This window comes from Atractosteus spatula, chromosome 24 (genome assembly GCF_055471065.1).
Source record: "Atractosteus spatula isolate fAtrSpa1 chromosome 24, fAtrSpa1.hap1, whole genome shotgun sequence".
NCBI classification, from domain to species: domain Eukaryota; kingdom Metazoa; phylum Chordata; class Actinopteri; order Semionotiformes; family Lepisosteidae; genus Atractosteus; species Atractosteus spatula.
In genome coordinates this window covers 7,396,490-7,410,087 of record NC_142729.1, presented here as the reverse complement: position 1 = coordinate 7,410,087, position 13,598 = coordinate 7,396,490, and the positions used below count along the sequence as shown (strand labels likewise).

The window sequence follows — 13,598 nt, the reverse complement described above, 5'->3', positions numbered from 1 at the left end:
CATTCAAGGCCCCTCAGGACAATTCCGGATCACCCAGACACCATCTTGTACCTCCAGCAACCTTATTTACTGTATCTCTTGCAGTAAATGCCCAGCCATCTACATTGGAGAAACAGGAAGGAGATTCGGAGACCGCTTCAGAGAACACGTCAGGGCTGTGAAGATTAAAGATCTCTCCAAGCCCATTGTTTCTCATTTCACCTCTGACGGCCACGACCACTCTAATCTCTCCGTCTGTGTTCTCAAAGATGGTGTTCCGAACTCATACATCAGGAAGACCACCGAAACCAAAATTATTCTGCAGCTAAGATCACACATTCTCCCTTCTCTTAACAACAGACTACTGTTCTTTTAAATTTTCTCCGTTCATTGGAAGTTTCATTTCAAACCTCTCTGCACCCATTCTGACTTCACACCTCTTGATTGACCTCTCTTTCTGTCCCCTGCTCCCGCCTCTCACTCCTTCTCCCTCCCAACCTTTGTTCTCCCGCTACTTTACCTTTGCCTACTACCCTGTCTCTCTCACACCTGAAGAAGGCTCCACTGACGAAACGTTGTGTTCTCTTTCTTCTTTTTTTCAGCATGAAATAAACCTATTACTTGTTCCTTTGCAGCCTACGCATGCTGACGCAGCTACCCACCTGAATCAATAGACATTGTACAGCGTATACTATTGTGTTGCAGTACATGAATATAATTATACCGTTATTAATTTCTTTAGATACGCGACTCCATATTATATTCCCTATTAATCAAATTCAAGAAGTATTCTTATTTACTCCGGTATCGAATGTATTTGCAGAAAAGCTTAAAACTACAACTTTTTATACACGTTATTTCACATGTTAAAGACTTCGATGCTTAAAATGTTTAGGGAGAAATTGAATACTTGTGTGTGTTTTTTCTTTAAAGTACCGAGACCAGCCATATACAGTTTACATACTGTAATACTGTATGTTTAGGTTCTAAAATTAATATCGTTTATGGCCTTCACACACTTTATGCTCCTATTCTTTTAATGCTCAGCTACTAACATTTCTCTTCAGTGGTAAAATTCCATATAAATATTCAATACTAAAATGGGCACAGTAAAGACATTTTAATCTTGATGACGCACGATGATGTAGCCGAATGCCTGCAGTACGTGTTTGTGCTGCGCACTTTGAATGGCTGCATCTGTTGTATTGTGCATTTAATATAATATTGGTTACACCAACTTGTTAGACTGTCTCACTAACATGCTCAAATTCAGATACGCCTAAGTAACTGATACTTTAATTAAATTGATATCAGCATGTATCAGGATAGCAACTGAATTCTCCAGGCATTGAATATTTAACTGTATGACAGTGGAATCATAACTCCCACATAGAAAGACAAAGGAACAGCTGATGATCCCATCCATGCTCTGCTGGCTTGATGCCACTGGGGCTGTACTTTAAGTTTTGAAATAGCCTCAGGAGACAAGTTACACTGGAATTAAAAAGTAATTGTAAGGACCTGAGCACCATTGATGTAAGTATTATAAGAGTAATGTTATAAAAAGATCTTGAAGGTGGAGAAATGGGTACTTTCTTTTTCGAATTGCATGGGATCCTAATTCATGTTTTCAAGGGGTACATGGTTTCAAGGGCTCAAGGAATGCTCTCTCCTGGTCCCATTAACACTTCTTTCAGCAGCAACCTAGCTTTCTGAGGTCCAGGTACTGGCCAGGCCAGCTTCAGTGGGCTGCTTGATAAAATGATATACAGTATCAGCTACTTTATATCTTGGAGTAAAGCAGAACCTCATGAATGATTTAATTCATATTAGCATTAGGTGGTTTTTATTATTTTTTCTGTTCATATTCTTATACAAAGGCATTATTCCCTTGTCAAATTTCTAAAAAATATATGAGAATATCAGAAAAACAAGAAACAAAATTGAGTTAATTTAGCTGTTAATTTAGATATGCATCAGCGAAATTTCTAAAATATAGTGCATAGTTATTAATACTTTACAACTTTATTTCTTATATCCCATTTGTGTCAAGTTTAGTAAGTGTCCATTTGCAAATCTGAGTATCTGCAGCAGTGCTGTCAGGGCCAGGACATCAATGTCATCATTCAGGCTGATTTCCTCACTGTAGTTCTTCACAGGAAGAATGCAGTTTACAGGAATGCCCGATATCTGATGAAACCTCTCTATCTGAAATATAAAGAAAGACAGATGATTGATTAAATATAACATACAAGTCCAAGGAATTTAATTGTACTTTAAACATTGCAGACATACTGTAAACATCAAAGAATCTAATGTCTATTAATGTCAAATGTCCCAGTGAATGCCTGTGTGTCTGCAGATCTTGGTATGCAGGGAGACTAGTGACACAGCCTGTGCTCTCCAGACTCTGTTCTCCTTTCTTTTGTGAGAAGATGCTTCAGTTCCTCAACAACACATTTCTAAATTACTGGGCCAAGCAAAGAGGCTGCAACCTGCTTGTCTCAGACCCAAGACCCACCTCAGTAATCTTCAAGCCTACTGTACCTCACTGAGAGTCTCAGAGGCCATTAGCCAACGCAGGCTGACTCTAACAAGATCCCTTAACCTGAGGGCTCTTACCATCTCCTTCCAGCTGGAGCCTAGATGCCGACTAATTATGAAGCAAATCAGCAAAAGTAATTTAAGCTGATTACAATATTTTAATAAGGTACAAACCTTGTAAGAGTATTTCTTGAATATTAAGATCAGGTTTGCATTCTCTTTATTAAAGTGTACTGTAACTTGAGACAGTAATAGATTAATATTAAATAGCAAAGTTTAAACTCACCTTTTCTTTGATGTATTTACTCCTGTACACCTTCCTGACATCTTTTCCTACCAATGGACAGGCTTTATCCACCTTAGTTAACAGCACAGCCTGGGGAATATCTGCAGAAACAAAACAAAATAAATTTGTTTTTTTATCAAACCTTCGTTATGCAGAAGTTAAGATTTCAGAGGCAGGGAAATGGCAAAGGTGGAGCTATTATTGACTATTATTTCTGAGCTTCTTCCAGGCAATTTGATTTTATGCACTGTATTTTTGTACTTCACTAATTCAGCTTTAGAATATTCCTCAGATCAGTCTATCAGGTGTAGTGGATCATATTCTTGGGGTAATGTAAGGCTATACTTGTCATGAAATACAATTCATTCAGAATTATTGGAACAAACCTCTCTTTTATTTGGGATCTTTAAAACGTTTATACGTTTTAATTTTGTTTTTCAGATGTAGTGAAAGTTTTGTCTGTACCATTTAGATTGCGTTGTGTTGTGTTTTACTTTCATCATTTCACACTGATGGAGAAAATAATCCGTCATTTATATTATTATATATTTTAGAGTTTTTCTCACAATTTTATTTGACAATGTTTTAGATGTTGTTGTGAATCTGTATTTTACCAAGCAGTTTAATAGTGCTGAATGGAAGTTCCCAATTTATTACAGCATTGATCAGGTGTAGAATTATTTGGTGCATATGTGTAAATGGTAGGTGCTATTTTTTAATATTGTAAGACCTAATATCCTGTAGCGGCAATGCTTGTTAATAAGACAGAATTAAGTGTTGCTTCCCAAATGAGGCCCCATCCCTCTGTTCATCTCTGTGGTGCAGCAACAGAGAAGCTATTCATGCAGGCTGATTTAAAGATGTTTTCTTTTGATAAGGGACAGCTCCCAAATGGGGATGCACTTAGCTAAGCCTGGCTATCATGATCAATGGTCATCCATTGGCGCCTATCTGTCTAGGGAGTGCCAGATGGACATCTGGACTGCATTCCTAGGTGTCAGGAGTAAGTGACTCATATCTCACCTTGATCAACCAATCAGGGACTGGTAGGGCCGAGTAACCCACGTGGGACTCTGATGCCCATGGAACTTTCAGCCAATGAATGAGCTGAAGTTCCTCCAGGTAAAAACAGGCAACACAGAGAACCTGTAGGAGACTATTCTAGGGACTATTCCAGTAGGAGAATTCTAAATGAGAATTCCAGGGCAGGACGGCCCAGGAGCAGAAGGCTCCCAAGGGCAGGACATTCTCGCAGCGCACCTCCTGACCATCCTGAGACTCAGCCCGGACAACCACGGAACGGCCAGTGTGTCCGAGTGCCAGAACTTTTCTTTGTTCTAAGAGTCGAGAGCAGAGGTGGCCAGCGCGTAACCAAAGGATCCACCCAAGGTTAGCATCAGCAGCAAGCCTCGTGAACAGGTCGGAACTGTGGACAGCTGAATCACTATTCAGAACTAGCGCTTCATCAGGAACGAACCGGTCTTCTTCCTGACTTGCTGACCCACAGTATCTTTTCTCCTGTGCACAAACTTTGCTAGTTAAAGCCAACACTAACTAGTCGGTCAGTGAGCATCAGCAGCGCACCGTCACAAGCCCCACAGCACAGCCTGGCACGGAGCCAGAGAGCCTGCAGGAGATCTGAATCCCCAGAGATTGGATGAGTATTCAACTTCAATGCATTACAGCTCGAGAATTCAATTGTTATCCCAACCAGTTGATATCAATTTAATTCCTCAGAGTTATGTACTTGTTTTGAGTATCTAATGTAGAAGTTGTAACCAAGTTCAATTACGAAACGGTCTAAATGAATGATATACTGAACGTATGTTTTCTTGATATATGTAACTCTTCGTAACTGATTGAATATATACCTTTTGTATTCTGATAACCCTCTCGATAAGATCTGTTAGGTTTACATGCATATTCTATGTATTCATAAATGTATCCTCGTGTATTAGTACCTGTGTGTGTGTGCGTTGTTTGAGTTATATCGCATGGTTGGATTCTAAAGCCATTAAAAGAATCATTTTGTGATTTACTGCTACAATTAATAATTGTCCCAGTAAATGCCCAAACCCTACAGAACTGGTGCCTCGTGAGAGCACACTACAATCCTCATCTCTGTTTTATTTCTTGTCTTGGCCACAAAACTGTCCATGTGTCATTACAACTCTTTCAGGATTTAAATTCAGTTTAGGTTGATGACCACAGCAAAGTAATTTTAATACTATCCTTTTAGACAGGACTCTTTAGCTTTCACAGCTGTGATGGCTATGAACAAGGTACCTACCTCCAGGAGTGAGTGAGCACTGAGGGCTCCTGTAGTAGTGAATTCTGAATTATTGCTGTGCAGTGATTGCAGTCAGTGTGACCCAAAACTTTATTAATGTCTTTCGTAATTACTATACAGCCAAAGAGCAGTCGTCTTTTGCTAATTTGTGCAGATTGCATATATGAGTCTGATTTAATAATATTTAAAAATGCTCTCAAATTCTTTGTTTATATTGTATCTTCTATGATACTAGAGGCTTTCATTAAATCCACTGTAGTTTCTGCAAATAAATGTCTTGAACAACATTTATTATTATTCAAGCTCTAAAAAGGTACTTGTACTTGTACTTTGGCATAAATCTTTTAAAGAATCTTAATTTATTTTTTAAATTGAATAGCTAGTTGCTGTTTTATGCCCAGTCAGATTAAATTGAATTCTCTGTTGTTACTCATTTCAGTTTGCATTTACTCTCTAACTCTGACACCTGCCTGTCAGATCTATACATTGTGTGTCCTATAATGAGCCCTACAAGAGAATCTATACCAATCTGAGGGTGAGCTTATCCCTCCTTAATGTCACTGTGAGTTTCTAGCAGAAGTCACTGTTGAGCAATAAGACAAGGCATTCCTGTAAGCGGTTCCATGGGAGAGATAACTGTTTGACAAATTGTAATAAAAAGTATATTTATCACAGGCAGCCAAATACAAGTTTTTTTTTACTTGTAAATGTTAACTATCTAAGAGATAAAATCATGTTAGCTTAAGTCTCATCAATTAGAAATACGTAGAATGCATTTTCAGCATTTGAATGTTACACATAATTGTGTGTGTTCATTGAGTCCTTGAGTGTTTTTACAATGAGCTCTAGGCTGTCAGCCAGTTTGGGAAAACATAGGTGTAGTGAATTGAGGGTTTGATGAGCTACAGCTGTGATGGTCTCTATATCGAGTATACAGATGCAGTCATTCAAAACAAGTGCGGTATGCTGCGGTATAACAGTGTCACAGTATACCGCATCCTACCATATGCAAATTAGATTATGTTAATAGTATCCGGAATCACCTTGTAAAACCGGCAGGTGGAGGTAATAAAGCTTAACCTCTCCTGTACAGCATTAGAGCTGTCACCAGAAAACATTAGGTTTTGAATCCTGATCACTGCTGAGGGACTATATTTATTCAATTAAGAATTTAAGTTGTATGCTCTTTAGACTTTTAAATTTAAACTGTATTACAGTATGTTAATCATCATATATTAAAAAAATTGGTATATTTTATGAAAGCAAGATTGCTTAGATGGACAAAAGTACACAACTTACCACCTTTATCATAAATATTTTAATGATGCAGAAATATTTTATGCATCAAAGTCTTTACCGAAGATATTACTGTAACGCTTACGGCCGACAGGTACTGTGTAAGTGCTGGCTTACTAGAGCAGGTGACGTCATCGCCCTTCCCTGTGATAGCAGGACCACAGCTACTGGGCTGTGGAGAGATCTCTCTTTGGCTCACCGGGCTGGGTCCCTGCTGAGTGAGGCAGGAGTCCTGGGTTTGAGCCCCCGACAGTGGGGGGCCAACCTAATGTGGCAAGGGTTCCCGCCTAAACCCCTGTTGCGTTACACTGGTGTCAGAAGTGTGGTGGGATAGCCCTTCACTGGGGACGGCGAGGTTAAGTGGGGTAGAGTGTAACGCTTACAGCCGACAGGTAGTGTGTAAGAGCCGGCTTACCAGAGCAGGTGACGTCACCGCCCTTCCCAGTAATAGCAGGACCACAGCCCCTGGGCTGTGAAGAGATCTCTCTTTGGCTCACCGGGCTGGGTCCCTGTTGAGTGACGCGGGAGTCCTGGGTTTGAGCCCCTGACGGTGGGGGGCCAACCTAATGTGGCAAGGGCGCCCGTCTGAGCCCCCGTTGTATTACATCATTAATAATGTTAATAATGAATGACCTTGGACAAGCTATAAACTCAAAGTATTACCCTGGTCCACATTCTTTGTAACTGTCTTTGTAAACAAAAATACTTTATTTTTTCATTGACAAAAAGTAACACCACAGCTTTTCATTGATCTGATCACGCATTCGTTTCCAATCATACAAAGTAAGTCTTGAGATTCTCCTATTCACCATGCCCTTCACATGCTCATAAAAGATATTATTTTTTTGGAACATAAACATATTACTGTATGTAAACTGTACTGTATATGGCTGGTCTTGGTAATTTAAAGACAAAATACAGACCAGTATTCCATTTCTCCCTAAACATTTTAAGCATAAAAGTTTTATAAAACGGTCCCTAAATATACGATTTCTGTATAGAATGAATTTTAATTTTTTAAATTTATTTAACATGAAAATTAAGCTGTTTACGTTCCTCCACCTGAGAATATAGTCCCTCGTTGCTACGTAACGCATAAACACAGCCACAAGTAATTAGCAAAGAGAGGACATTAGCTAGCCAATATGATAAAGGAATAAATTATTTGTTTTTTGTTTATTTCTTTAGCACATTTATTTGAACATTTTCATCGATTGTACAAGCACTGAAAAACTGTCCAATCCCTAGTTCGTCAGGAATTTTCTTTTACTATAACAGACATAAAAACTCCCTTGCTTTAAACTGGGTGTTTCATAATTTCTAAGAATGAAAATGACTTAAACTATGCGACACTTATCATTCAACGAGAGCTCAAAATATCACAAGGATCCTCAAGAGCGCAACAAAGACAGGAGAAAAAGATATCAGATACATGAGAATCCAAGCTTTTTTATTTACGCTAAGAAGTAGTCTTTAAAATTTCTTTATCACTCAGTGAAGTCAAAATTCCGGGGTGTGCGTATATTAGAGAATATAGCACGGCTTCGAATGTGTATCAGCCAATCAGATTTCAGGACCGGAATTATTCGTTTTATAATAGGGAATATAGTATGGAATCATGTATCAAAAGAAATAAATAATTATATTAATTTAAGGATCTAAATATCTAGAAAATATGTATCTATATAGCAGGTAGTATTACTGTATTCCACTTTCTTTGTAAACATGGAAAAACAGATTCACAAGGCGAAGCTGTGTCACTCTTCTGTGTAAAAAACCGTGGCTGCTGTTTTTAATAAGTTGCTGAGTAAAGAATAGGAATGTTCCTGCTCTCAGTCTTTACTGAAGATATCACTAATTGTATTAATAATGAATGACGTTGGACAAGCTGTAAACTCAAAGTATTACCCTGGTCCACATTCTTTGTAATCGTCTTTGCAAATGAAAAAACTTTATTTTTTCATTGACAAAAAGTAACTAGTATTTAGTTGATCCGATCACGTATTCATTTCCAATCACACAAAGTAAGTCTTGAGAATCTCCGATTCACCATACCTTTCGCATGCTCATAAAATATATTAATTTAGGAACATGAAAATATTATGTAAACTGTACTGTATATTGCTGGTCTTGGTAGTTTAAAGAAAAAATACACATCCGTATTCCATTTCTCCCTAAACATTTTAAGGATCAAAGTCTTACATGTGGTTATTTCGGAAACGTTTTTACGTGCTCCTTCTGACCATAATAAGATTATATACTTTGTGAACCTTTTCTGTGAATTCGCTCGTTATTGGATTAAACAAACGCATACCTTTAGAATTTGATTAACAGGGAATATAATATGGAATCACGTACCTAAACAAATTAATAACGATATAATTATATTCATGTACTGTCTGGCAGAATAAACTGAAGAGTTAGTTAATGCGACACGGAATTGTTAAGAATTATCACCTCTTTTTATATCTGAGAACAAATGAGAACATTCCACTCAATGGGCGATGCATTTTTATCTCAATCACCTGCTAATTCGTTTTACACCATGGGAAGACAGGAGAATGTGGTTGTACTGTATCTGTACGGAATGTGTGTTGCATTTACAAAATTCAAGTGTTTCAAGTGTATAATTAAAAAGTAAAAAAAAAACTTAAAGCTTACACAAAGATTCTAAGATGATCACGAGGAAGTGTATTGCATGTCTAATGGTCTAACCCCATTTTGATTAAAATCACAAATGCGTGTTTATTAAATGCCTTTTTTGATTCACAATCTGAAAATGAAAACCGGGGTCAGTCAAGTCAGCTAGAAGTTCAAAAACGATTTTGGCACGCCTGTAGCATTTTCACGAAACCTCCTAGAGTTGTGAGAACACTTGCTTTGTGTATAAAGTACATTGTGAATGTTTTCACAGCCTTCACTTTGTCATTTTTATGCCATTTTTTTTTAACACGCATGTCCATATCTTAGCAAGGGAAACAGAAAGCCTTCAAACCAAATGCATTTTAAAGACCACGACTTGTCGTGGGCACTTTCCACCCCCTCTACTCTTCTCAGAGCAGAATAGGCTATACTTCGGTGGGTATTTTGGGTTTTGCTTGTTCACATATCTCCCCTTTATAAAACGACATGGTTGAAAACTGTTCCAGAGCCACTGTTGTTTTATCAGTGAAAAGTACATCATGAAATGCCTCTCCCTGTTCAATCCATTGGAAAAAAGAAAAGGAGCATAAAGCGTCTGATGGTCATAAATGATATTAATTTAGGAACAGCATCAGAGATATTTTTTTTAACTGCACTGCATCAGAGAGAATACCATAGCCTTTTTTTTCACTCCCTAGCATGTTTTTCTTTACTCCCTGGTGGAAACGGGCTTCCATAAGAATCAGTATTTTTCCTGCATTGAAGTTTAACTCGTTCACAGCGCCCTTACATTACAAACTCCAAGCGTTTCAATTTGGTTGTGTTTATTTAACAGGCTATGAAAACAGTAACAATGTACTTTGTACACACAGCAAGCGTTTTCGTAACTCTAGGAGGTTTTGTGAAAAAGCTACACACATGCCAAAATCATTCTTGAACTTCAAGCTAACTTTACTCCAGTTAACACCTGATCATCTACTTTAAAGATTTCAGTGCTTTGTGTATATTCTAATTGCAGTGGGGGCAGGGTGTGTGGGGACAGGTTACTGTTTTCACAGCCTTCACTGCTGTTCACAAGCCAATAGCATTTAAACCACAGCACCCACAATGCTGCAAGTGTTTTACACACTAAGCAGAGTAAGCACTAAGCACTAAGCACAGAAGAGTGACACAGCTTCATTTTGAAGCCATTTTTTTACCACGCTCGAATATTCTTTTGTTCATATCTTCACAAGGGAAACAGAAAGCCTTCAAACCAAATGCATTTTAAAGACCACGACTTGTGAAAATGTTCACAGCCTCCACGTAAAACTAAAAAAATCAGTGAGCTAATTCTCTTTTCATTGATGTGTAATTACACACTAACTGGAACTCGGGGGGACCGCTGTGTACACACGTTCACAACGCGAGAAATACTGTTCAATACGTCTTTGTGCGAAAAACCCATATATCAGCATAGGAAGCATAACAGCATAACCCAAACTGTAAGAACAGGAATAAAGCTTTGTTTGATTTCTGAAACCCTTTCTTTATGTCCTGTTTTCATTCAGGTAAGGGTCAACTATATACACAATACTGCTGACAGCAGGAATATTCCTATTCTTTACTCAGCAGCTTATTAAAAACAGCTCCCATGGTGTTCAAACCAATGTTTTAATACAGAAGACTGATGCACGCTTCGTGTTGTGAATCTGTTTTTCTAAGAAAACATGGGGGAAGGTGGAGTGTCTTTCATGGAAAGCTCGCCCCATTCTAAGTTGAAAATACCTGTAAAACCGGTTTGTTTACAAACAATGTAGACACAGACTCAGAGAGTGGAGTGAAATTCAGCACAGAGAAAGAGAGATGCAAAAACCACACAGCCCCAGGCAAATACACAATATTAATGTAGGGCTTTCGATTTGCACCCTACACCCTGCGGTACCGCTGTGTACATACAGAACATGTTGTGATATTTAGAAATATAAAAATGTCAATATAATGCCAATAATATTTGCTATTTTAGTTTTTCAAAGAAATGTTTATTTGTTAAAAGAAAACTCATGGTGACAGCTAGGTGGAACACCCAACCTCAGGGTTATAAATCAGTCACTTGAGCTGTCACACCACCAAGGCCAGTCAAGTGACAGCTACACACATAGCAATGGAAAGTCTAATACTTCTGTTTGTGCTACAGTACATGGATATAGTTATACCATTATTAATTTATTTAGATGCACGAATCCATATTATATTTCCTAAATCAAATTCTAAAAGTATGCTTTTGTTTACTCTGATAACGAGCATATTTGCAGAAAAGGTTAAAACGATCACTTTTCACATAAACGTACAATAATATGGTCAGAAGGAGCATGTAAAAATGTTTCTGAAATAATAACATGTAAGACTTTAATGCTTAAAATGTTTAGGGAGAAATGGAATACTGGTGTGTATTTTTTCTTTAAACTACCAAGACCAGCCATATACAGTACAGTTTACGTACAGTAATATGTTTATGTTCCTAAATTAATTTCTTTTATGAGCATGTGAAAGACATGGTGAATCAGAGATTCTCAAGACTTACTTTGTATCATTGGAAACGAATGCATGATCAGACCAACGAAATGCTGTGGTGTTACTTTTTGTCAATGAAAAAAGAAAGTATTTTCGTTTTCAAAGACGGTTACAAAGAATGTGGACCAGGGTAATACTTTGAGTTTACAGCTTTTCCAAGGTCATTCATTATTAATACTATTAGTAATATCTTCGGTAAAGACTGTGATGCATAAGATATTTCTGCATCATTAAAATATTTATGATAAAGGTGGTAGGCTATGTACTTTTGTCCAACTGAGCAATCTTGCTTTCATAAAATATGCCAACTTTTTAATGTTTAATTTTTAATTAAATTAAATTCTTAATTGAATAAAGATTGTCCCTCAGCAGTGATTGGGATTTGAAACCTGGTGTTTTCTGGCAACAGCTCAAATGCTGTACATGAGAGTTAAGCTTTATTAGCGCCACCTGGTGATGATTCCAGATGCTATTATTTTACTGCGGTATTATGTGGTATGACGCGATATGACGGGCTATGACGCATTGTGATGCGACACGCTCACCGCATTTTACCATGGCGTACCCCGCTCATTTTAAATGGCTGCATCTGTATCAAGACCAGCCATATAAAGTAGAGTTTACGTACAGTAATATGTTTATGTTCATAAATGAATATTGTTTATGACCTTCAGATGCATAATGCTCCTCTTCTTTTTATGCTACTAAAATTTCCCTTTAGTTGTTAAATTCAATATACAGATGCAGCCATTCAAAATGTGCGGTACAAACCCGCGGTAAGATAATCTACCCACAAGCCACCCTACGGTGCCCCGCGGTAAGTGATTGGCTGGCCAAAATGACCGACAGGGGCACTCGTGGTGCATTGGTTGGTAGGGAAAAGATTTAATCATTTAATGTCTTTACTGTGGACATTTTAATCCGCTTAGTTTTCAATATTTATATGGAATTTTACCACTAAAGGGAAATTTTAGTAGCTGAGCATAAAAAGAAGAGGAGCATAACGCATCTGAAGGTCATAAACGATATTAATTTAGGAACATAAACATTACTGTATGTACGTAAACTGTACTGTGTATGGCTGGTCTTGGTAGTTTAAAGAAAAAATACACACCAGTCTTCTAATTCTCCCTAAACATTTTAAGCATGAAAGTTTTATAAAACGGTACCCAGATATGCGATTGCTGTATAGAATGAATTTTAATTTAAAAAAAAAATATTTAACACGAAAATTAAGCTGTTTACATCTTCCGCCTGAGAACAGTCACCCGTTGCTACCCAACGCAGAAACACGGCCACTAACTAGCAAAGAGAGGACATTAGCTAGCCAATATGATAAAGAAATAAATGATTATTTTGTTTTTTCTTTTGCACATTTATTTGAACATTTCCATCGATTGTACAAGCACTTGGCAACTGTCCAATCCCTAGTTCATCAGGCATTTTCTTTTATGCTGCGGGCATTCTCCTGGTCTGGTGCCAGTCTGTGTCTTCTAGGATATAATGCCAGTGAACTCTTTTATGTCCATTATAACAGACATTCTCCTTTGCTTTTAACCGAGCGTCTAACCCCTCTGATTGGAGAAAAAAGACGTGCTGGTTTGCTATACATACTGTACCAGGAAGATGATTTCTTCCTATTCAAAATGTGTATTTTAAAAGTTTAAGAAGTAAAAACCTTACAGCGTACACAGATTTCTAAACTGATCAGGATCGTTATCTTTTTCTTATCCATAATAATGTTCACCGCTCTGTCCAGCAAATTAATAATAAGCTTTATTTTATATAGTGTTTTAAACGAATAAGTAATTAGATTGCTCATAAACCTAATCACTTTTTCTACATAAACACAGCGTAATTGCTCTCTGAAAATGCTTTTTCTTTTTATTAAGGCTCAGATTTCAACTATAGATCGTATTATTGTAAACTTTCTTGGAAAAATGTCTTTTATGTAAACCATGTTTGCTATTAATTCATTTAGGGCTAGAATATGTTCATTGTCTTCCA

At 37.5% G+C, this 13,598-nt stretch overlaps 1 protein-coding gene across 1 annotated transcript in view; it reads right to left on the bottom strand.

Annotated features, from left to right (window-relative positions):
- Window positions 1-1,565: 1,565 nt before the first annotated feature.
- The window catches only part of LOC148815843 (interferon-induced protein 44-like), a 49,963-nt gene continuing 37,930 nt past the window's right edge, over window positions 1,566-13,598 (bottom strand). Inside the window, exons 8-9 of the mRNA XM_088904845.1 lie at window positions 2,810-2,910; window positions 1,566-2,187 (exon numbers count right to left, since the gene is read on the bottom strand). Of these exons, the coding sequence (XP_088760971.1) occupies window positions 2,005-2,187; window positions 2,810-2,910 (284 nt within the window). The 3' untranslated portion in view covers window positions 1,566-2,004. The remainder of the gene's footprint in view (window positions 2,188-2,809; window positions 2,911-13,598) is intronic.